At 44.3% G+C, this 26,428-nt stretch overlaps 1 protein-coding gene across 1 annotated transcript in view; it reads right to left on the bottom strand.

The window, feature by feature from the left end:
• LOC119375157 (uncharacterized) overlaps nt 1-25,465 on the bottom strand; it is an 89,002-nt gene extending 63,537 nt beyond the window's left edge. The window contains exons 1-7 of the mRNA XM_049411185.1: nt 25,462-25,465; nt 23,893-23,973; nt 22,981-23,034; nt 7,795-8,023; nt 3,575-3,734; nt 2,845-2,975; nt 112-229 (exon numbers count right to left, since the gene is read on the bottom strand). Coding sequence (XP_049267142.1) covers nt 112-229; nt 2,845-2,975; nt 3,575-3,734; nt 7,795-8,023; nt 22,981-23,034; nt 23,893-23,973; nt 25,462-25,465 — 777 coding nt within the window. The remainder of the gene's footprint in view (nt 1-111; nt 230-2,844; nt 2,976-3,574; nt 3,735-7,794; nt 8,024-22,980; nt 23,035-23,892; nt 23,974-25,461) is intronic.
• Nucleotides 25,466-26,428: the final 963 nt, after the last annotated feature.

Here is a 26,428-nt window from a genome sequence, read left to right as displayed (position 1 = left end):
TCAATCAAATGAGCAAATGGGTGCATCAGGGCGTCCTCTATTAACCACACGTTCATTTGCCACGAATAGAAACGTCTTCCGGTGCCACATTCGCAGCCCGAAGTGACTTACCAGAGCCGGAGTGTATTGGTTCGGGCTCTTCATCGCGTTGACAGGAAGTGTTATGCAATCGTGCAGATCATGGGGCATCAGAAAACTGGTAATTATTACCACAATGTCCACGTCCTTCCTGCGGGCAAGCAGAATGGTTGCAGTGCATATGAGACAAAGTGCGTTCGACGAAAAAAAAAAATTGCGCTACATAGGTTCGCGCCACATAAACTAATACAGCGGTCACACGCTATGTGACATCATTTTAACGTAATGACCGTAAGGGTGGTGAAATGTCCTTTGCTGTGCGTGCCTTGAGACGACGAAAAAGCAATTTGTCAGAAATGTCGGTTACTGGGGCAGGGGACACTCGTAGGCCCTCGTACTCGTCAACAGGGGATTCGCAACGCCCTCGACCATCCCTCCTCCAACCCTGGAATCGCGTATTTTAGCAGCCCTAATTAGCGGCTCCATTTTGTTGCTTACATCTATGATGTACATGCTGAAACAAATCTTGCACAAACTTCCAAATATTCACCATCACAATGACGCACTTATTTTGTGCACGTCACTCTCAATGCACAATTAGTAAGGCTTGACTAGTTACAACAAGCAAAACTAGAATGCTAGGACTAAACAAGCATGCCGTTGAACAACCAGCACTGCAAGGCTATAGCAGGTTTGTGTCGCAAAATGCCGACACGCTTTCAAATCAATGAAGGAGCATTTCGTAGACCAGGAAACTGTAATTACAAAGATTACTGAACAATGAGTAATTAGGAAAGTTGCTAAATTTGTTTCGCGTTGCGACTTCGCGTTCGGTCTCACATCGAATGCGAATAAGGTACGTGAACTAGTGATGCAGAACTATCGATGGTACTATCGATACTTGAGTCACTATCGATGGTAAAAAAGAGCTATCGACAGTGCTATTGATAGTAAATTCTATAGCACTATCGATAGTACACAATCAACCACGCGAACTCATTGAAGCATAAATGTTTTTCCCCCAGTGCGTGGTATATAGTTGAGTAGGAGGAGCAGGGCTGAAGGTCAGGAAAGTTGACATGTTTGTGCTGCTTTACCATAATGCTTGATTGACACATGATAATTGAGTAAAAGCTGTTCAGCTGTAGCAGAAAGGAAGCCGTTACATGTGGCGGAAGTGCGCGGCTTCAAGTTTGTATCGCCTTTTCTTATTTTAAAATGAAAAACAAAGAACTCAGTTTGTTAATTGTAAGGTGTGACTGGTTGCTTTTGAATATGGACTGATTGTGATGACTGTCACAGCTACGGCATATATACTACGGCATCTACGAAGCATCTGGAAACAGAGGTATTTTAGTAGCATAGTTAGGGACACGAAGAAAGGCTCCCCGGTTAGTAACGGCACAATTTACCAGCTGCTGGGTAGTAAAGCGATGTCGCGAAGGTTGTAAAATGCGCTCGAAACTAGTAAACTTATGCTTGTACTGTTTGCTAACTTTTTTTAAGAGTGTATTATCGCTAGTAATATTACCGATGGTATTATTGATTGCACTATCGATAGTTCGTTTGCTCTATCGCTGGTTTAAAGTAACTATCAATGCTATCGATGGTCAATTTACCGATAGTTTTGCATCAATAACGTCAACTCATTCGATCGAAAATGGCTTGTCGGTATTTTACGGTGTGCAAGCGTACAAATAGCCTGAGAAAAGAACGTCATTAGTTATAAATTAAATTACGTTTACCTTGTAATACTGGTATAGGTATCTACCCAAATCAAGAGCAGAAGATTGCTTTCATTTATTAGCTATATGTTGTTCGTACGCCAGAGCAGTTTGTTAGAACCGTCAGAGATATATTAACTTGAAGTAGCTTACTAGCAATGACTGCTGGTAGATAAGTGTCCTTTTTTAATTTTTTGTCATGTTCTCTAGAGCTATCAGTTTTGTAAATCGACAACATGCAGAAAGTAATAATTAAAATGTGCCATTTTAAATGAAGTCTCAAAAGCTGCTTTTGGGTGTTCCCACACATCACGCGCTATAAAAAGGTCACGCTTATGAAATGAAAAGCACTTCGCTATAACGAACTATTCGGAATACAGTCGGGCCTTGTTGTAACGATGGAGCATAGAGACCATATACTATTTCGTTATATATTCGGTATTAGTTGTAACAGTAGAGATAAAATCGGCTCTAAAAATTCGCAATACAACTCGCGCAAAAATACTAGATACAAAAACGCATGCACCGCACAGAACGACGTTTTGCACAGCGTATATTAACGAGAGGGTCCTTCCTACTTCATCAGTTTGATCCAATGGAAGCGTCTCCAAGTAGCTTCTCAGTCTCCTGGCCATGTCCGCGGCATCCGCACTACTTAACTCCCCCAATATATCCGCAACTTTAAAACCCACTTCATTCTAAACTTTTTTCACAAACCACAAGTTAAGCAAAGATGTGGTTGTGAATTGTCCTTCAATATTTTCTTGACTTTCTATGCAACCTTTAAACTATTGAACTTCGCGCGATGCAAATATTTCTTCGTAATATTCGATGTTACGGTGGATCTGCTGTTTCCTATTTTGTTATAAAAGGAATAAATGCCACTGAAATGAAGCTTGACCGGCCATAGTTCGTGTTCAGTTTGGTGTAACCGATAATTTGCTATATCAGTGGTCGTTATAACCAGGTTCCACTGTACTTTGGTTGCGTTGAATCGATGTTTCATAGCGCACAAGTGCTATAGTCAAAAGTTCGAACTCACGACGCCAAGTTCGAGGCCGTGTACGTCAAAGCGGACCAGGAGTTCGTTGCGTTGAAGTAGCGGTAGCCAACTCCGACGAAGACCTTGTGCTTCTCCCTTTCCTCTTCTTCTCCCAAAATTCGTCGCAATGCCTGAAGATAGAAGATTGAAACTTAATCGGCAAATATTGAGTTCGACAATGTCAATCACGTAAGAGTCAAACGCGTCAACTGCTCCCAAAGAGAGGCATTGGGCTTTCTCACATCCCCCTGGAACCAACCGTGTGCGTACAGCGCAAATTGCTTCGATGCTTCGTCCAAACTAAATAAAGAAACGACTGTGAAAATGAGTATTCGTGGTCTTGAAAGAAGTCTTCATGGCTTTTGAAGACATTAGCACTGTCGTACCTAATATCGTATAATATATATATATATATATATATATATATATATATATATATATATATATATATATATATATATATATATATATATATATATATATATATATATATATATATATACTGACGGACAACGCTGATTTTCCGCTCACATACAAGGACGTCGACACCGACACCAGAATTTCTGCGAAATGAGCTGTTTAACGCTGTCGCGTTAATAAAGCAACGCCACGTGAACGAAACGTGTCGCCATAGCTGTCTAGATGGGAAACTGTTCGTTCTCGTGTCGTGCAGTATTATTCAGAGTAGTCTTGCCTGGTGGCACCCACATGTACAAGAATTATTACTTACGCTTAGTGTTAGGGGAACAGATCTTCCGGATACGCTGTCGACGAATTTTTGGTCGCCATAGACGTTGAGAATGCCGTAGTGATCCATATGAAACTTGGCCTTCAGTTCATTTACGTGCTCTTCGAAAGGGATTGACGCGAACGACGGTGGCGGGATGTGCCTGTAAAAGCGAATCAGTTATCTCAAGTTCAACCTTACTTTACTAACAGCAATTTAGTCAAGTATAAGCAAACTAATAGGTGGAGCAGACCCAACGAACCTCGTTGGAATCTGCATACAGCGATGTTCCCTCGCACTGAACGCCTTTTACTCAACATTCCACATGTGTGCACGGCACGACCTCTCCTTCTCACAACAGTGTATTCAAGCAGAGCCTCCTTGCAATTCAACAGGTCAGAATAACGAGAGCGGAACACAACACAAAAGTGCCGTATGTCGTCGTATACAGAGCGGCACGAGGCTGTTGACCCTGGCTCTTGCAATAATGACGCTGGCAAAAAATATCGTTCTTGTATAGTGACCGGTGTAGCTTAACTACTCCGAAACTTTGCAGCTTAACTACTCCGAAACCTGAAGAAGTGCGCAGCACAGGCACCCAGCTATTCCCGTTCGTATAGTTCCCACTGCTCCGTTTGTCAAGCCGTTGATGACGTCAATGTTTGAGGTAAGCATGTAGGGTTTCTCCGGTACCAGCACCATATTGTTAGAGAGATTCGCAAACTCGGTGTGCGACATGCGCTCTATTTTTTCCTGGCGCTTTGTCGACCTCCTGCTTGTTACGGCAGTTTGAGATACCTGTTGTCTGCAGCGAGTGCCGTCAGGTTGTTTCGCCCTCGACATGCAGCGACGGAGGCGCCCAAGAAGCGCCGGTGGGAGGAACAATCGCGCGCTTGGCGAGGCGGTGGCGCCCTCCCTCTCTTTCGCGGCGCGGTTGTCAGCCTCACGCTTCCGAAGCTTTTTTAGCTATTTTTAGGTAATTATTGCGTTTACCGCTCGGCTATTTCTGTTAAGTACATTAATTTGGCATTGTTGGTTTATTTTAACCCGGTTTCGAGCATTGGTAGCCTTGGTTTAGGCCTGTATTGCATCTCGATTCATTGTTCATTTTTTATTTCCAAATACTGTTGGCCATCATGGCCGTAACAGGGTGCGTATAGCGAATGTGCACATAACACAGAAACGAAGTACAGCGTATCATAATGAAAACAAACCAGTAGAAAAATTCATATTTAAAAATTACAACACTGTAGAAAAAAAACATACAGACGGACATTGTGACGTTGGCATACGGTGCAATGTGAAATAACTAGAGGATGTATTTTCGAACACCATGACAATGTACGCATAACACTAGCAATATTCAATTTTACAAAACATTTTTAACGCGCTCTTCAAAGCTCCCAATGCTCGTTGAATTCAATATAGACACTGGTAAATGGTTCTACTATTTCATCTTTCGGAGAAAAAAGAATACGCGGACACATCAAGGTAGGATTGTGGAGCCGAAAACACAAATTGATTGCTTGATCTGACATTGCTGGTTTGCCTGGGAACAAGATAAGTTTTAGTTTCAATGTTAAGGTGTCCTTTTTGTAACAAAAAAAAAATAAATTTAAGTCTACCAAGTTTTAGGCGTTGAGCCAGCGTAGGCAATTCAAGCAACCGAAGCATTTCTGAAACAAAGTCGCTTCGAGAATACCGTGACAAAATTAGCCTTGCAGCTTTTCTCACTATTTTTTCAATGCGATTCATTAAACCCTGATTGGAACGGATCCCACACTAGACTGGTATATTCTAACGTTGATCTTAAGTAGATCAAATATGCAAGCGGCATAACGAATGGTGCTGCTAGTAGCTTTAGTATGCGGCGAAGGAAGCGTAACTTTATTTTTCTGCAGCTGCAGAAATGCAGTTCACTTGCGGCGTTCAACTTAAGTCTTTTGAAATTATTAAACCTAGGTATTTCATCATGCCAGCTTCGGCGAGAGTTGTGAAATTAATCTCATAATAACTTTTGATAAAGTGCTTTTTTTGGTTGGAAACCCTAGGCATGACTTATTTGGATTCACTAATTTTCATTTTCCATTCAGCGGCCCATTCTTCTACAGCTTTGAGAGCTCGCATAAGTGACGCCTGATTATTCTGGTTATTAATTTCACGATATATTAGGCAATCATCTGCGAACAACCTAACGGTTATGCCGTCGCCTATTTCATGAGAAATATCGTTTATGTAAAGCAAGAAAAGAAGGGGTCCGAAGACGGGTCCCTGTGGTACGACTGAGATTATCTTTGGCAGATTAGATTGGCAAACCGTTTATTTGGACGTTTTGCGTCCGACCTGCAAGGTATGAGTGGGTCCACTCAACAATTTCATAATTTATATTCCTTTCCACCAGCTTATTTATTATTTTGGTATGCACGACCCGGCCGAAAGCCTTGGATCAATCTAAACGTGTAGCGTCGATCTGTTTTCTCTTATTCAGTGCAGTTGAAAAGTCATTAATTGTTTCTACCAATTGTGTAATAGTGGATAGGTTCCGTCGAAAGCCGTGTTGATTAGAAAAGAAAGCCTTCTTGCTTTCGAGGTAACTATGGATTGATTTTGATGTTACGTGTTCAAGAAGCTCGCAGCCCGCACACGTCACTGAAATAGGCCGATAGTTTCCAATGTATTGCTTTTCACCAGATTTTTCACCGGCACAACTTTTGCAAATAGCCAATCATCTGAAATCCTGTTATGTGACAGCGATGCCTGAAATATAATCTCGAGATAGCGGGCTACGGATTCCGCTTACCTGCGCAAAACCCCATTTGGTATACAGTCTAGAGCGTGACCTAGGGTTAATTCCTCGACCGAGCACACAGGGTTGGAACTTATCGTTAAGCGTAACCTGTTCAGCGGCACAGTAACAGCAATGCTCATGTGACGAAACATCATGACACAAATTTGTACGATCTGGCACATCGTAGCGACGTCATGACATCATCAGTAACGTGGGTTTTCGTATCTCTTTATTTGCCTGCCATATTTCGCGGAAGGGTCCACCTTAATAATTGTGATATCGCGGACTTCTAAGACATTTATGGGCTGCCAAAGCAAGGTCAAGCGGCGCCACTGCTCTTATCTCAACTGGGGGCATCCACGGCCACAACACTGCCGCGCCCGCTTCCGCGCACGCGAAGAGCTCTCGGATTTCGTCGGTGGTGCTTCACAATGTAACTATTGTTGACTAGCAGTGCTCCGGGCCGAATGAGGAGCGCATGCCCGCACGTGTCCTTGCGGCCGCCGCTGTCAAATCTGGCGACAAACCGCCTTCGCGGGCAGCATCTGCCCCCAGTAACGCATAACTCAGCCGCGCGAGCGTCGCGCCCAAACTTGAGCTTCGACCCCCTATAGGCGATTTTGCGTAAGACACATTGGATGTGTCTTACGCTCCATTGGGATGTTAAACAAATATTTTATTGTTCTGTGTTTTTGTATGTCACGAGATGAATTAATAAGGTCATGAAACGTCGAATGCACCAATCCAACCGCTTTCATGCGCATGCGTCTGTTGTATCGCTGTTCGTTTGGTTATTAAACGTACAAAATCGCAAGGTTAACAGCACAAGATGGCAGCACCGAAAGCCAGCCGTAATATAGTATATGGCATCATCATCATCATATTAATAATCATCAGCCTGACAGCGCCCATTGCAAGGCATTTTCCGCCAATCAACCCGGTCCTATGCTTGCTGCTGCCGCGTTATACCCGCAAACTTCTTAATCTGATCTGACCACCTAACTTTCTGTCTCCCCCTCGCGCGTTTGCCTTCTCTTGGAATCCAGTCAGTTACTCTTACTGACCAGCGGTTATCTTGCCTACACGCTACAAGCCGTGTCCATGTCCATTTCTTCTTGATTTCGACTAAGATGTTCTTAACACCCGTTTGTTCCCTGACCCGCTCTGCTCTCTTCTTGTCCCTTAAGGTTACACCTATCATTTTCTTTTCAATTGCTCACTGCGTCGTCTTCAATTTAAGTTTATCCCTCTTTGCAAGCCAACCGGTTTCTGCTCCGTAGGTAAATACCGGATGCAGCTGTTATATGCCTTTCTCTTGAGGGATAGTAGTAAAACACGATTCATGATATGAGAATGCCTGCCGCATCGGCTCTGCCCTATTCTTATTCTTCTAGTTACTTCTAGTCTATAGCGCGTCACTCTAAAAACGACGTACATTATGTCGAAGGAAAGGCCGCAGGTGGTGTGTGCGTAGTGTGAGCAACCGTTCTTGAAAGTTTCGAAGCTCATCACGTTGATCAGCGGAAGCAGCCTGTTGTTCAAGAACCGGACGTGCATGTAGATGAGGATGTCGCACGCACCATCCGGCGGAAGCAGCGGACGCAGTGCGGTCGGCGTCGCACCCACCGAGCACAACAGCGGCGGGGGCGGGGTCGTCACTCGCGCTGTGAAAAAATAGAGGCAACGAGTTACGCAGGTGACCGTGAAGTATGCCAAGGTGTACCCGATGACATCACGCAACGAAAAAGTATACTTACGATTTAGCTGTCATTTCGAGAGAAATTCGAATTATACCGGCGTCACGCGGGCCCTTTTGATCGTGCTCAACATGGCGCAGCGTTCTCCATTTAGGGGGTTCGGGGTGGGGAGGAGGCAGAAATTGATTGCAGCGCCCCCTGCCCACCCCCCGTCTGGTTGGTGCAGTCAGAAAGACAAAAAGCTCCATAACGGATGAAAAAATGTTCGTGGCTTAGCTCGGCTATGCCAGGATAACGTAGCGTTAGCAAAGGTTCAGCTGATTGTTCTTTGCTTTCCTGATTGTCTAGGATTATCTTGATTATCATGCTTACTGCTGCCCCAATGACACACATATGGTATACATATTATGTGGCACATGTATATTTACTTTGCCAGGCAACTACTTGGGGATCCGATGAGTTAGGCTTCTTCGCTCTTCTCTGCCGTTGAGCAGCATTTGCGCTCTCCTTCTCCATGGCTAAACCACACTGGCAAACGCCAGTCAGAGGCGCTATCAAGCGGCTCCAGCGCAGTGTCAGACGGCGACTGCACAGCGAAGGCGAATAGCTGCGCGAGCGCAGGCGCCAGTACCTCTACCTCGGCTACGTTACTCCTCTGGAAAGCGCAGACCGGCGGCAGCGAGTCGCGCGCGGCAGCGGCGGAGTGCGAGGGAGGTGCCGTCTCCGATGCGCCAGCTGCGTGACATCACTGATCCTCGCGCATGCGCAGCACGGCTCTTGAAGAGCCACGCGAAACTGGCTCGGCTAAGCCAGTAGTTTCGCCGCCACGGCGAAGCAATGAATGCGATAGCAACAAATTCGAATGTAACGCGAAGAACGGAAAGCAGCTCGAAATGTTCAACGCGTGGCTCAAGCGCAAAAGGATGCACGAAAACAACGCACACAGGACGAGAGCGAAGTATCAACCGTAACAGCTCGACACTTAAAGCGCGCTCCTCAGACATAAAGAAAGACGCGCGAAATGGAAGCACAGGTATCCACAGGAAGAGCGCGAACTGTCACAGTTGTTACTTCTTTCTGTTTGAACAGCGCGCTCCTTTCGCAAGCGCGGCCACTGCAGCGAGTGAAGTGAACTTCTTACGCTCTCTAACTTGAGCGCGGACATCGCGGCGAAAGCGCAAGACATACAAACCAACCCCCTCACGAGATAAGTACGCGCGCAGGTGACCACGCCCTGTAGCGCAAAGTTCACCTCGCTGGCTAGGCAGGAGGCGAGAGCGCATCGCAACGACCGGGGCGACGATTTGGAGCGCGCCCCTCGCGCCCTTCGCGCCATCTCGCTGGTGGCCAAGAAAGCACGCTGAAGTAAATGGTGTGTATAAATAGCTCGCCGTTAGCACGCTGAAAAACGTATGACTCGTGGCCTATCCGTCTAACGCCGCGCGCTGCTGAGCGAGAGGTCGCCGCGCATCGGAAAAAAACTTTTCAGAAATATTTGTCTTTGTGGATTTTGAATATATATAATATATATAGATATTTATTTTTTTATTTATTTTATTTTGTACAATACTGCAGACAGTAGTCCAAGCAGGAGAGGGTATACATAAAGAGACACACAAAAGGGAAAAAAAATCAAACATTACTACGGAGCATGGGTGATCTGGATGGTAATGAATTCCACTCTGTGATTGTTCGCGTTATATATATATATATATATATATATATATATATATATATATATATATATATATATATATATATATATATATATATATATATATGGCAGCTTCGCACTAGCAGTGCCAAGCCTGGAAAAGTTCTTTCTTTCTCTCTCTGTCTATGTCTTCCTCGGTCTTTCTATCTTTTTATGTCTTTATGCCCTTTACTTTTCACTCTATTTCTCTTTCTATTTCTTTCTGTCTTTATATATATATATATATATATATATATATATATATATATATATATATATATATATATATATATGCGTATATATATTTTTTTCAGATTGAACGGCGGTGGTATGGCGTCACACGCGACGTTTCTGCTACCGTCGCATGACTCCGAGGTGTTGAGGTGCAAATAGACAGAGTTTCCCACAATATTCACTAGAGGGAACTGTGGCGCTGCGATCGCTCAGCCGCAATGGGGATGATAGTTAGTACATGGATTTGCCTATTCTTCGTTCTTGCGGCTTCTAATGCTTTTGCGGCTTTGTTTATTGTCGTGTTCTGGCTTTTGTTTCGGATAAAAAAACTGCTCGTTGTGAACCTCTATACTTTCATTCGTAGAAAGTATAGTAACCGCAACAGGTAAATATAAGTTTGGCGCGAGAAGGAAGCAGGACAACACGTTTGCCACAATAATGAGCTACACCACGTGCGAGAGTGTATTTTAGTTATTTTTATTTCATTTTAACATGCTGCAGCCCATCATTGACAATGGCAATTGTGGCGATAACACCACATGTCGATGTGATGCTATCGCCTCCCTCCCACCCGCCCTCTTTCCCTGATGTGCGTACGCCTCGTGTGTAACATTTCAGTGTCTACAAGACGTTCGAAACGCATCATTACACAATGATCTACCACAACCGCAGTTGGAGGCACTTCTCGCGGGCAGCAAGTTTCGCGAAGCCTTAAAGATGTTACGCACGTGACTAACCCGTAAACTTAATACTGGATTTTGTTTTTGCTGTTTATAATCTATAACGCATATACCTCAGCCACCATTTGCTTGTTTTAGCCAACACTTACCGTCACTAGCTGATATTTTCCAATAGAAAGACTAAATTAGCCAACATTACCAATCATTTAGCAACGCTGAATAAACATTAGACAAGACTATATCCTGTATTAGCCAACAATGGAAATCATTTAACCATATTGGGACAACATTAGCCGTCATTAGCCACCATAAAACGACACTAGCCCGCGTTACCCAACATTGCCAAATTTAGCGAACGTTCAAATGTTCATGAACCACCCCTCGGACTTGGTTATAAACGCATCTCGCGGAAAGCACACACTGCCATGAAGACATCAGCCAAATCTTGCAGCCGTACGCGGCAAGGAGAGTTTAGAAGCGGAGCGCGAAGTTGCCATTTTCTCAGGCGCCCTTTTAAAGACGGTAGTCTTTCTTGGGATACTTAAACGCAAAAATTTTGGTCGGTCGGTCGGTCGGTCGGTCTGTCTGTCTGTCTGTCTGTCACACGATTCAACCACCCGGCCAAAGTTTAAGCACTTGCTGAACGCCCAGCCATCCTTAACTGGTAGCTGCGTTCATACTTTTGAACACTTCCGATCAAAAAGCAAATATTACGCATATCTGAGGCACAACATAAATACGTAAGCATTAGGTGGTGTGTTCCTTTACTAGAAAATACAGAGATACGTAATCCTAAAGACCCTAGTGTTTCTTAGGCTGCGCTGAAAATGCTAGTTTATCTTAGGCTCCGCTGAAACGGCGCAGACACGGCCGGCAGAAGACTATCGTCTTTCGATGACATTTGCAGCGAAGCACGCAGATACGCGGCCATTTTTTTCGTACAGAGGCTTGCGCTCACTCTCTTCGGAGCTGCCGACGCCTGCTGTTTGGCATTACTCAACAGAAAGCGTGCTATTGGCCAATATACGACATAATCAAGAGCGGCGTTTGGATCAGATGCGCTTCTTGCACAGGATGTCGCAACGTGCCGTCGCCGTGCTTCATACTCTGCTTACATTATGCAGTAGATACACTACGAAGCATCGGAATCGCAACGGGAGAGAGTGATCGCGTATCATGACGCGCGCTAAAGATCGTGATCCGCGCTGGCTTAAGTCCTTTCCCCGTGCCATCCCAACGTTACTAAAGCAAACGTCGTGCCATCCCACCCTGTATAGCTCCCAGCGCGCTCGTCTTGGCGAGAGAAGAGAGAACGCACTTGAGTGCGACAAATTTCTGTAACTGCGCTTGTTCTTGACGAATTCAATAAATTATCGCGGCAATCGATTCGAGAGGCAATAAACTCCGGTGATTCGGTGATTCGTTCGGTGATTACTTGGAAAAGTGATTCAGGACCCATTTAACCAGCGCTGAGCAGTGCTGGTGAAACACGAATGAAAGCTGTAAACCAGGAAACCCCAGTTCACAAATCGTGGGGGTGCTCACTACGGCATGATTTAGCATTAAACAAAAAGCCCGGAATGACAATAATCGGCGGGCACATTAGCTGCATTTTAAGTGCGACGACTCACTCGTGCCAGGCGTAGTTCTGGTAGTCGCCGGTGTAGGACGCGGTGTGGGCGGCGCAGTTGGGACAGTAGTTACGACCGGCGCTAAGGTGGACGGTGTAGCCCGCGTCGTAACCGGGGTAGGGGCAGTCTAGAGGAGAAAAAAAAAGGCAGGGCATAGAAGAAAGCAAACCAGAACATCGTGTTCATTGTAGGTTTAAGTTAGACTCCTAAAATCACTTTTACAGCTGTTTCGCTGGGCCGCTCAGCCCGTAAATACGCATCCTAGAATCAAACCATGTAATTCTATTATATCAGTGGCGTAGACGGGGTGGGGGCATAGGCGGACGGCGTCTAAGTGCTTCCGTGTGGACTCGTACGCGAGGCTTAATGTCGAATTCCTGGAGACTGAGATTCCACCGTGCGAGGTGACCGGAGGGGTCCTTGAGGTCTGCCGGCCAACACAAGGCGTGAAGGCCGCTAACACAGAAGAAATTATGGAAGGCAGCAATGCTTTCACCCTCTAACATTCTACGAAACCTACTCCGAAGATCCAAGTTCCTGAACCAGATTTCGATGTCAATCTCAGCCTTTCCCTACATAAGCAAGAACAGCTCTAAGACCTGCTTTGGCACTACAAGGACTGCTTCTCGTCGTCATCAAGAATTTGACAAAGCGCTGTTGCTATGCACCTCATTATAACCGAAAAATATGCCCGTTGACTCCGTCAGGGCCCGTACCAAGTTTCTGCACGCGAACGCGAAGCTACAAGTCGACGAAATTTTGCGAATTGAAATAATGATTTCTTTAAAAAAAGTTAGTAGAAAGGTAATAACTGCAAGCAAATAGGTAGTAACTACTTTCTTCAGTCGTTACTAAGCCTGTTTTCTACCTGTTTACTAGCTACGTTAGTACACAGTTAGTAACTGCAAGCAAAGAGGTGGTAACTGTAGCCGTTACTAACTTTCTTGGACCGTTACTACATAATCTAAAATTGCAGCTAACAACTACTGACTTATTTATAACTGCAATCGTCTCGATGTGTCACTTTAAATCGGAAACTGGCGAATAAAATGTCCATGAATCAAGAAAAAAATTTTTCGTTTTAAGATTACAAAGCCGCAATGTCTAGACATCGTTCTGCTGTTGTGAAAACGGAGCAGCAAGAGTTAATGAACTATAGGCAAGTGCTATACGCGATTTAGTACACAATATAAATTTCGAAAATGCGAAAATGCTGCAGGCCCGTGTACTTAGGTATAGGTGCGTCTTAAAGCACCCCAGGTGGTCAAAACTTTCGGAGGCTCCCACTACGGCATTTCTCATAATCATATCGTGGTTTTGGGAGGTTTAACCACAACAATTATTATTAAATTTCAAAAAAAAAGGAAAATAACACCACAGGCGGGTGTGCAAGAACCCCAGGTGGTCAAAATTAATCCAGAGTCTCTCACCATATCGTAGTTTCGGCACGTAAAATCCGAGAAATGATTACTGGTAGCTTTTAATACCTATGTACTAGCACAGGGATCCACTCAAGTGACCTTAGGTCATGTTAGCAAGATTAGTACTTTGTCTCAACCGCTGTATATAACGCTTCGTTGTGGCAGTTTCATTAAAATAGATATATTGTTTTTACTACGGTTGATTGAAAGTCTTGTGCCACGTCCACGAGCACACAAAAGCAGCTAATAGGTTGTAGTACTGTAGGTCCACATTTTTTTTATTATTCATCCTAAAACACGGGCGCTCACCGGTACCAGACATGCATCTTCAAGGTAGGGGCTATAAATACTGCACTCGTGCATGAAGTAGTGATGCGTAGTGAACTTACGTCTGTGTGCTCTTGTTATTCATGGCACTCCATGCAAGGTTACCCGAAGTTGTGTCGTAATGTGGCCTTATGAATTCAACCGCCATTAACAATAGGAAAATAATGTGGCAAAATAAACATATTAGCAGCGGTTACTACCTCTTTCTTTGTTACAACCTTTCTTTTACAACCTATAGTTAGTAACGGCAAGGGTAGTAACAGTTACTACCCTTGCTGTTACAAACTGCCCGTAATAGCAGGGTAGTAACATACGTGACAAGCAGTTATTACCCGAAGCTAGCAAGTACTACTACCTTTTTTTTCATCTACAGCAGTCAAAGAGTCCGTGGGCATCACCCGTAGTGTTAGAGACGAAATTCGCGCGAATGGAAATATCTTTATCTGTGTTCTTTGCCGCGCAATATACCCCTTGTGAAAAACCTTATGGTGAAATGTTGGCATTTAACAAGTAAATGTTAGGCTTCTACTGGAAACCTGAACAAAAATTCAAAAAAGCTTTTGCAAGTGCTTTATTGTCGGTGTCCCGTCGGCTACTATGATGCTATGGCCAGCCTCAGCATTGGCTAAAATATTCTCTTGCGAACGTTCGCAACGTAACGCGTTTTTTGTAAGTACGGGCCCCGATTCTCCGAAAAAAATGTGGACTATTTTTCTATATTCGAACGTTTGTAAATTTATCACCTTGTAGATTAAAGTCATCGTGTATTGTGTACCACATTACGTTCTTTTGCAAAAAATTCGTTTTGCTCTCATACAGAGGAATCCCCCTTTTTTTTCTCAGCTCCTTTTAAGATGCAAATTGGTTGGCCTTATTACAAAGTTTAGGCGGCGTCAGCAATGGTGAAATTTTTTTTTTCCGCTAGAACGTATCCGTAATTATTGCCTTTTTTTCATTTCATTGCTTTGAAGCAATGTCGAGCATATTCGAAAGTATTCACTGGCGCAAATCACATATATTGGCCCGCGTTCACATTCAAGCTCATTATTCAAACGCATGAGCGTAACACGACCGCGCCTATAGCACACAGACACATTTTGTATCCTCATTAGGCGTTGCGATGTACAGACGTGTCCACTGTTAAAGGGAACACTTGCGTTTCAGGTATGTCCGGATTTCGCTCTCCTGCAAAAGCACAGTGGCTTAGATCTACATAACACTACTGGTATTTGACACTTCCGAACCCTTATGATAGACCAATAACGTGCACGAGCAATCTTTGCGCATCCACTAGCCTTTAGGGGGCCAAGAAAATGAAAGTTGATCATTCGAGTGCTCCCTTGAACAGTGGACCATACTGTACATATGTACTGTAGCTCATTAGGACTATATATATATATATATATATATATATATATATATATATATATATATATATATATATATATATATATATATATATATATATATATATATATATGTGCGACATAATTGATTTTTCGACGGCGTATACTTATGCTCGTTAATGCATTAAGCTGGGCTATTTGGTATTGATTGTATGCTTCCATATAGCGGTTGTCCTGTCTCTTTCTATGTCGTCCTTTGTGCGTGTTCGCTAGCAATATGTAAGCGTACACTTATGCTTACCACGACTGTCCGCTTGGCGGAGGATGCGGTGCCCAGGTCAGAGAACGTAGCTTTTGACTTGACGTTGGCGTCTTCCACGAGGTCGGTGTCTAAGGGACGATGAAGTAATAATCAGAACGGTTAAGTGGAAGAGTTGGTGTGCTTCCATCATGGACGAATAAACAGCGCGCAAAAAGAAGGACGAGCCAAGGGACCACAGGCAACGGCGGTGACTCGCAACTAAAATTTTATTTCAAAATGAACAGAATAAAAAGTATCTGGAACAGCACGATAAAAAAAACATCACACATGCGCGAGGTAACAAAAGTAGCAAGAAACATTAGTGCCTGATTAGACATGAACATAACGCAAACTATCGCTGAGGTGCCTGTGACAATGCTACCGAAGGTCTACTGATGCACTTGTGGCCGTCAAGTGACATATAAAAAGCCTCCATTATTTCACATATGCGCTGATCCCCGTGCCGATGCAAAATTTTCGTATTATGTATGTAGGTACGTGCAGCCGTGCACAGAAAGTTAAATGGAGGAAAGAGTGACAGACGACTAAGGCGCGCGAAAAAGTTCGTGGATTGTATAACTAATGTTGTATATAAACTTCCATGGTCTTGCGATAACATTTACATAGGGCAAACTCGTCGGTGCGTAAATATTAGGGCCCGAGAACATACGCGAAATGTTAAAAATGGCACAGGTTCTCATTTGGCTCTTCATTGTCGCGAAAGTGCTTTTAATCGAAGTTTTGATAAGACGGAAATATTGCACCTGTGACGTCACGCAGTGACGTTGACACCGCAGTATGGCGTATTTCGGGAGAGGTCTATTGTACCTCAATCGATTTGTAGTTTTTAATAAGTCTTCCTAAATATGCCACTTTAATCTAGCTCAAAAACACACTGTAAACAAAAGGAGACACCACTTCGCTTCCTTTTATGTACCTTGTGTTTGCGTGCTGGTTTAATTAAACGAGCCCTCACACCAACTCGTCCAGCTTAATGTGGCCCTGCGATTTTCACATGTACCTAATTCTCAGCGTACTGGTGTTGTTGCATTTCGCCCCCATCGAAATGCGGCCGCCGCGGCCTCGCAAGCTCCTTTCGTCTCAACACTACGATACGTACAGCTTTTTAACATTTCCGTCAGGTTAAACACCGTGCACTCGCAGTAAAGTGCCAGCGGTGGCAGTTGTAAACATAGGCAAAAATACGAGCTGTTACACGCCCATTCGTGTGGCTACGGTGCGGTCTAAACAGGGTGTCGGCGATGCTCGGAGTTCTTCACACGACGACTCACGTTGTCGTTCGCATGGTGGTCGCATTGTCGATGAGCGAGATCGAGGTTTGCGCTTGATGAGATACAAAGGAAATCCTTCAAAACTCCTTGGAACGGCGTCAGCCTTCAGCATTGGTTTGTCGTGTTTCAGGGACACGGAGTCGCCGTTGATGTTAAAGTCATACGCAGTGACAATGTCCGAGGCGTCCAAATGGTTCGCACACACGCGTGTATACTTCAACTCAAATTTAAAATCGCAACTTTCTTGCCGTGGTATGGCCCGCTTCTATTTCTCGCGCTGCTGCTTGCCTAATGGTAAAGAAAACAACGACACCTTTTCGGTTCCCTTGTAGCCGGAACGGCACCTCGGCACGCAACATCGGTTAGGCATCCTACTCCTGAGACAACATTCCCGCTAACTTAAACATACCATATCGAGCAGCTTGTGTCGCACTGAGCGAGTGTTTCAATACGCGAACGGCGCAGACGATCGCCTCTGTGGCGCAGCGGCGGCGCGTCGCGGCATTTTCGAGCAGCGTATGAAGCTCGCCCATAGCGTGACGGTGCAGTTTAGTGACCATAAAGAAAACTGAATGACTCTGGTTTTAGTGAATCGACTCGGCGCTTAGCTTTTGGCGCGAGCGCTGAAAAACGCACCGCCTTTACCACTGCATACGCTCGCGCATTTTGTCTACTACAGCGCTCGTGTTTGCAGCGGCGGACACGGTAAGTTTTGCGGATGTTACGAGCGGAAGAGTCTACACGCACTTCACCTATGACGTTTCTTCCCACATACGTGACTCCCGAGCTGTTCAGGTGCAAATAGACTCTTCTGTTACGAGCATTTCTATAGATTTCTGAATATGCTTTCTTTTGTGTAGCTATTTTTGAACCAACATTGCTCGTAGGCAGGCTGTTGTGCGTTCCGCCCACGATTCGCTGTGTGAAGGGCCAACCAAAACAAATGGCTTCGTTAGCTTCATGTGCTACGCCAACAACAGGTATGTACACAACATTGCTTTGATGAAACAGAACAACGGATACTACGTTAGAAAAGTTCCCATTCCCAACCCAACCATGCTCTTTTCTCTCCCTTTATTTATAGTTTTCGCGCACTTAACGTGCTCCTTAAAGAAGCTGGGCCAGTTATTTTGAAACCAACACGTTCGTTTTCTCTTACTTTCGCTCCCGTTAACGCGGGTTAAGGACACATAATCTATAAGGAAAGCAAGCGACAAAGCTAGCGTTTGTTTGTGAATGCGGGAGTCAGTGAGGTAGTGCGACAACACCAGGCTACGCACGGATCTGTAGGCCTAGTACTGCAGTCCCCATCTGCTCCTTGTACTCTAGGACCAACGCTGCGTAAAGCTGTCAGTAATACTCACTGTTGAATCTCAAGACTAACAGAAGGAAGATGACGGCTAGGACAATGGCGATGATGAGGAACACACATACAGCGACGCCGTACCCGCTGCTCTCTTCGCCGAAGCTATTGAGAGAGAAAAAAAATACCGAGGCACCATTGTCATGGCACTGCACGTTAATGTGAAAATTTCATGCAGCGCTTCCCTATATCGTGTTCTGGCTAAGTGGTTGAAGCGACCCTCATACGTTTTTGACGATTTTGTATGAACGCAGTGAAACGGTAAAGCAAGTCCTAAGAATAATCTGCAGGGGTGTGCGAATAATGGAAAACTTCGAATAACGAATCCAATAGCGTTCTATTCGATTCGGTACTCTAAGCGAATGGGGTATATTAGAAAATCCGAATACTTTTCGAATATTTTTCGAATAATAAGCACTCATGAAAAAGAAACCTCGAAGGAACGAAACGTTGGAACAGAGAGGCGTAACGCTTCTTGTTTTAGAATTACCAAGATGCATACAACCCAAGGTTTTACGTGACTATCGACGCTAGGTTGATCACAGGATGAAGTCGTTTCTGCTTAAAAACTCCAATGTCGCCGAAACGACAGTGTAATCACTCCACTATCCTCATCATGACGTTCACTATGATGTTGACTCATGCATATTGTTTATATTTTTATAATAGTTGTATTTAGGATCTGCTGACCAAGTGCCATGTTGGATACTGTAGTCACTTCTGTATTTCAACCTCCAGTAAAAATATTTATAAGGCTCTAGTTGCTGCTGTATGCGAGCTCGCATCAGTTCACATAATTGTGGTATTTTTTTTTGTCGGTTAAAAGTAATCGTAATGTTCCTTTGATAAACCTTGTGAAACATTTGTTTCAAATAAAATGTTGTGGAATTCTTACATACATACATACATACATACATACATACATACATACATACATACATACATACATACATACATACATACATACATACATACATACATACATACATACATACATACATACATACATACATACATACATACATACATACATACATACACACACAAGCACACGCACACAGGACATACCTATAGGAAAGGTAAAGGTTTCAGCCCTCTTCAGCAGCACTTTTATGACAACAGTGCTTTGTGTGTCCAAAGTACCAGCGAGTATTATGCGCTGGTGTACTGTTGGGGCAAACTATACACCGTGCCCTGCGCCTCTCACACACGCACGCACACTGCACTGACACTTTCAGTCACTGCACTCAAACCTCATTACGAATGCACAGAATCCATCTGAAGCGTGCCAACAGCCCGGTGGCGTCAGGGAACGTCTACGCACGTGACAATGTTTTCAAAGTATCGATGAAACATGTACGTGTGTGTAAGAAAATACGCGTACAAATGTGTGTGCCCGTTTTCATTGGTAACTAGCGATGCACCCACTACGTGTTTGTAAGGGAACATCCGTGAGGCGTAGTCACACCATCTCTCGGAAACGGCGGGCAAAAACCATGGCGCACCATCGCAACGCCTCCAACAGATGCAGTGACCACACCGCGCGCCTGTCTCTGTTGGAGGCGGCGGCAACAAGAATACAACGCGATGGCGTACTACCTCGAATTTTCGCGCACGGACAACGCTGATTTTTCGCTCAGAACCAAAGACGCCGACGCCGACACCACCGACACCGTAATTTCTGCGAAAGGAGCTCTTTAGCTTAATCGCCTCAAAAAGGAGGACAGAACAAGCGAGCGAGGGCAGTGCGTTCGCGGCTCACTTTCCAACCACCGAGTTGTAGGACGCACTGTTTGAAGCTTAAACCTGATTAAATCGACAATTATAACGGCGATACAAAGAGAACACACAGGACGAGCGCCGAACTTCAACGTAGCTTTGCCAGCTTTACTGCTTAAAAAAATATATAAAGGTCGCAGAATCTGCGCAGATACAAAGGGGAAAAAAACACTACCACAGCGCACCTTGTCCTTCTGTGTCCTAAATTCCTACTGAGCGGCCTGAGCCGCGCTGGCCACTCAGCAGGCATGAAGTGCGCGATTTATGGTGATGATTTTTTTAGAATATCCCTCGTATTTCCGGGAGCGAGCGAGGTGCCACTGCAACACCTTTTATTCGAACGGCACACGTACAGTCCGCTTCAAACGTTTAGAGACCACAAAAAAATAGAAAAAGTTCATTATTACCGAAGTTTCATCCGGCAGCCTTGAATATAGATTTTCGACGTGTTCTAAAACGCGCTAACAACATATTCTGAACAGTTCAAGTGAATACAGTCTCCAATCACTAAAAAATTCAAAGTTTTCTCAGACGTAGTTGTTCCTAAACTTTTGACACCGACTGTACCTTTGCTAGCTATTTCGTTTGTCACCGAGTGCGATTACGCGTATGCCTCGTAGCTTGTTTTGGATAACACGATTTTCTGGATGATACGTTTTGCTTCGGTTTCTCGTGAAGACCTACAAACGAGATTCCGCTGTATGAAACGAGAGCAGATCCTGCACACACAGCCATCCTCGTAATGTTATCGCGTTAAAGTCACTCAGATTTAGCATGTGCACCTGGCTTCTGAGAACACTAAGGCTTCTTTACTTTTATTTTTTTTTCAGGTTGTATGCTCTCGCGCGAGACTTCCAGTTGCCCACACAAACGCGCTATCACGAAGTGTTGTTAAAAAAATAGGTAAATACTTACGTAGACTTGCCTGCAAAACAATAATTTCGGTTACAGAGAGTAAAATGAGAAACTAGTTCTCAGAGTCATGTTTATTGTATATTAGGTAAACATAGTATGGACAGCGAGATTGGAAAATCTAGCAAATTCTGTTACGCACGCTTGACGCCGTATGAGGCCGTATCAATAAACTAGATACGGCATTCCACGTGCACAGGGACCATCAGGCAGTGCAAGATAGTGAATGTGGCTCATTAGGTTTTTTTCGCGGACGTTCAATTTGGTGCATTTGTCGAAGTCATTAGCATAATTTGCACGCAAAAACAAGTATGAAAATGTATTTCCTCTGCGAATGTTTCTTTTTACCTCACGTAGCCTTACGCAGCAGCCTTACGTAGCCTTACGCAGCATTTGGCCTTACGCAGCAGGTTCATTAGCGGGCACAAAAGCTGTTCAATGCCGGATACGTTGCGTTGTATTGTCTTTAATTTCATAATAGTACATAATCAGATGCCAAAGGATGGAAGCGTATGCAATATAGCTTACGCAATCGTCCATTATGAAATATTCATCATGTGCACCGTACCTATCGCCTATATGGACTGCAGTGCAGTTTCTGCGAGGTACTTAATTATTATAGCATCCAATCCCGCCAATAGCGTTGGTGCATGTAGGCTGGTGCATGTAGTTTCTGAATCGTTACGTACACTGAGGCTATCCTTGGCCGAGCGTTCCGCGCCAGACTGTTGTCATTACTCTTTCTCTAACAAAAAGGGGGAGGTGCATTGCTGTTTGCAAAAACCACTTAGCAAGTAATTGTCACAAATTTCTTATTTCATTCTTGGTCGACCAAGAAAGAAATTGGGCGCGTCACTGTCAATACTCCTCCTTATTGAAAGGGTTTGCAGCGCTTTAGCTAACTTTAACCTACTAGCCCAAATAGCCGTTCTACTTCAATGCACTCCTCCTTAAGCGCACGTGCCGATGTTTGACTAATGTTTCAGAAAATGGCTGGCGCTCGCCTGACCGATAGTAGGTGTAAGCATGAAATGGCTTCCGGCAAAGCAGATTGGTTGGAGATGATGCCAGGCACAACTTTAGGCGCCACGCTGCGTATGACGCACACGCAGCGTAGCGCCATCTTTCGCAGGAGGTGTCGATCGGTGCCGCAAAACTATTGCCTCTGCAGTTGGCTCCGTTTGCGCGCCGTTGAAAAGAGCACAGGCGTGACGATGGGCTTTAAGATAGCAAGTGTACGGTGTCCCGTATCTGCATTTGGAACGTCTCTATTGGAAATTGCAAATAAAACTTCAGCGTACTAGTAGTTACAGCTTCAGTGATATTTTGGAGAAACACTAAGGACTCTGAAGCAATATGTAATTTGTTTGGTCCGTAACAAGCATATATAATGCGGTCCTGTAGAAAGAGTTAACGGCCAGAGACCGCATTTTATAAATCTTTTGGCTGGTTGCCCGAATTATCTCGTTTAGTTCTCGCAACGATGTCCGGATGATCTCGTTTGAGGGCCCGGATGTCTCGTTTGAGTGCTCAGATAACAGCTCTGGCTTTTGGCTCAACGCCACTTGAAGGCCTCTGACAACGGAACACTTTTTGTTTTCAAATGCACATTCACAGCACAGCCAAAATCGTCTGCTCTCACGAGACGCTTAACCTAAACCTTCTCAATTAAATTGCATTCTCCGCCATTATACTTCTCTAGTCATTACTAAGTGCGATAACAATGATAACTGCACGATTACGATAGAGAAGACACTAGTAGAATTATCTATATCATGTCCTAACGCGAACGCAACTAATACGTAAGAGAATATGAAATCCGTGCCTTCTGTAGACGAAGGAATGTTACAGACATCACCGTGAACCTATTAGAGAAAGACTCACGAAGCAACAGACAGCGAAAAGCATGAGGGTATACTCTGCAAAAGTAAGCGAACGGGCTTACTTCTATCCAGACCCGTCACATCCGTATATCCCGATGGATAGCCTGCTGAAAAGCCTGCGAAAAAAACTCAGCATGAGAAGAAGGCCAAAACGCCGAAGAAAAATAACATTGTTAACAATAACCGACTCAAGAATTTGTCTTACGAATCGTCTTACGAGCCATGTTAAAAATAGTTCGGTCCGGCACGGTTAGTTGTTGAAGACGCAGTAGCAAAAGTATGTTTATTACAGAAGTTTTGTTAAAGCTTTGGGAAAATGTGGTACAGGGTCCGTATAAATCCGTATAAAAGATGACATTGTGTTAATAACCCAAAAACGTTTGAGCTGTAGTAAAACTATAAAGACATGACGGGCAGGACCCATCCCGCCATGTCTTCCTGCGAGCTTGTGTTCAAGGTTTAGCGCTGGACATCTTCGAAAATAAAAATAAGCTTCGCAATGAATGAAAAATTGAAAATGAAGCACTCACGTTCTTCTGACAATGTGCTGCCTTTAATCTCTAGGGAGGGGGGGGGGGGGGGGGCTAGAGGTCGGAAATAAACAGTTCTGAATTTATACAGTTCCACTTATTAAACAGTTCGAATTAAATCATGGGTCCTCGGTTGCCATTATAGAAAAAACCTGCATGACCATGACCCTGAAATGTCGAGAATGACGGACTGAGTTCGGAATTCTGACATTCCCCCCCCCTCCGGATTATTAGGGAGCGCCCGCCCTCCCGCCCCACGCTGTGCGTATGTGGATAGCATAGAGCTTTATAGTACGCAAATTTTTTCGTAGAAAAAAAAGTATTCGCGAGCTGACACCTTATCTGGCTCCCTCCGACTTCAGCGTCACCTCCTTTCGACAGCCTCAGTTGTAGTGCGCCTTATATTCTCAGAAGAGACTTGCTACTGAGCACATTTCCGCTTACCTGATTGGCCAATCGGGTCGTAGCTGCTTTGATCCAACAGCGGTTGTCCGTAGTAATCTTGGGCCTGGTAATAGTTCACAGCTGGAAGCAGAAGCAGTCGCCAGTGCATTACACGTGGAAAACGCTTATGAATATGGGTCTCCCAAATCATTCATCTCGTTTCAATGGCTGTATCTACAGGAGCGTTTATTGTACAATTCATTTCCATAAATATCTAAACAAGGTAATCAATGTGCCTGCATCCGATGAGAGAAAGTCTGTTGTATAATTGTCTAGAAGTCACTCATTTCTTTCAATGTGTACTTTATGTTCAGTATTGTATGACCTTACATGCTCCTGGTTTCATTTTTTAGATATTCTCTTTTCTTTCTTAATCTTCACATAGGTGACTGCTGTTGATGGTACTTATATATTCCAAAGTGCATGTTCCGTATATGCTTCATACTCTTTGAATTTCGCTAACATGTGTATTCTTCTGTTTTACTGCATCTGAGCAAATGTATGGGCGGAGGCACCCTAGTTAGCAGATATAATATGCATTTAGTCCATTCAGCCTTGGTAATGTTGGTCCGACAAAATTGAATTGAATTGAATCATTACGCACAAATGAGTGCTGTTGTTAATCAGCAAGCGGCGCACTGCATACTGCAGGAAATCTAAGGGGCAGAAATAGGACCGTTTTTCATACGAATTCGTGTATGAATCACAGATAAATAAAATGCTGCGACCTTATAGCTTTGGTAGCCATAGGAATTGCGAGTCACACGTAAGTTCCAATAGATGACGCTTGTCATGTACGGAGCGTTCCAAGGCGCATATGCCCATAGCACGACGTGTCTTCGCGGGCCTCCTCCTCCAGCCTCTCACTGTAACGGTGTACGATGTCCGCGATCGCTTATTCTGACCGAACTTACGTCGGAGGCCTAAGCTAGAAGCGATAGCGAAGTGCTGGCCGGATGGAAGATAAGTGGAAACATGTGAACTTGTGAAATCGGAAATGCGCACCCTGAGGTACTTTTGAATGGCAGCACTTCCGGGTCGTACCCGGGATACAACCTGGAAGTCCTTCCGGATTGGAAGAAATTTCGTATAACGGGACTTTCGTAGATTGTGCATTAGTAGATTACATTGAAAGTACAACGGAAGTGCTTCCAATCGGAAGTTATCCCACTTCCACAAGTGGAATAACGGAAGTTCGGTGTGATAGCATTGAATCTGAAAGAATTTTTCATTAACTTTAACGGTAGCCCATTCTCTCAGACAGCAGCGCCGAGCTGGTGTTCTAAGGTCGGCAAAGGCAGGAGCGGTCCATAAATGTAGTTTCGCTTTAACATCAACTTGAATACATTTGCTCTTTTGCCGGCAACACTAAACTTAACATACTTTTCGTATAGCCTGAACAGAAATATCTCGCAGAAATCAAATAACAAAGCGCAGCCTGGCCTTGACGAAATACCGCGGGATAACGGGCTGCTTCGTGACTTGATTATACCTGTGTAACACGAAATAATGAACGTTTGGAGGTGACACAGCATTGCCGACGCTATGAGGCGATGACTGGGCGCTTACCCATCTTCCAGAACTTCGAAAATCTCTCAGTTGCTACAAGGAAGTTGCGAGGCTTTCACAGGGCCGACCAAGGTAGGCACAGGAGCGGAACCGTTTGCGTATTGCTGATGATGACGAACACCTCAACATGTGTGGTTCATGCCCACTAGGGGAAACTTCTGGAGGAATATTATGGTTAGTAGCATTATTAGTACTATTATTCTTTGTTATTTATTATGCGTACACAATTACACAAAAACGCAGAGGAAAATATGAAGAGAGTAGGCAGACAACTGCCGTCTATAGGGGCCCAACACCTGCCTACTCTTTCGGAAGGAGAGAAGAGATTGAGAAAAGAAGATAGGAGAGAAGAAAGAGGAAAGATGGGAAAGCAAAGAAAAAAAAAGCGATCAGGTCTTCGACAAAAATTAGCAAAACACGAAAAAACAAACGCCTACAAACGGGTGATTAGATTCGTTTGGTCCGTGAAAGTCAGCATAGCTCGGTGGGCCTGCTCACGTCGAGCAGCAGACCCTTTCGGAAAGAGGCAATAATCAAGGGTCACACACTCGCATCCAATCAGTCCATACTCATTTATCAGCAATGCCCACAGCGTAACGAAGGCGGGATAAACAGGCGCACATAAGTTGCAGTGTTCGTACTAATCTTCAATATTCGATGAATGAAATCAGTAAAAAATGGAAATAAATAGCGCGATTCAGGGTTTGCAACTAAACGAAAGTCATCAATGAAATCGCAATATAGTGGCAATAGTTCGAATAGATCGAAAGTGCAACGACGACCACATGATCAACGGGAAATGGCAAAGGTCTAAATGCGATGCACAGTCATAATCCATCACAGCCAACTAAAGGGCCGGCTAGGCGACAACTTGCCTTACTGGCGGACAAACGGTTCGAGACACAGATGCATACGTATATAGCGCCGTTGTTGAAACGCGACAATTTAGAACTGTTTTATGCACTCA

The sequence above is a fragment of the Rhipicephalus sanguineus genome, chromosome 11, assembly GCF_013339695.2.
Source record: "Rhipicephalus sanguineus isolate Rsan-2018 chromosome 11, BIME_Rsan_1.4, whole genome shotgun sequence".
NCBI lineage: Eukaryota > Metazoa > Arthropoda > Arachnida > Ixodida > Ixodidae > Rhipicephalus > Rhipicephalus sanguineus.
This window is presented reverse-complemented; position numbering and strand designations above follow the sequence as displayed.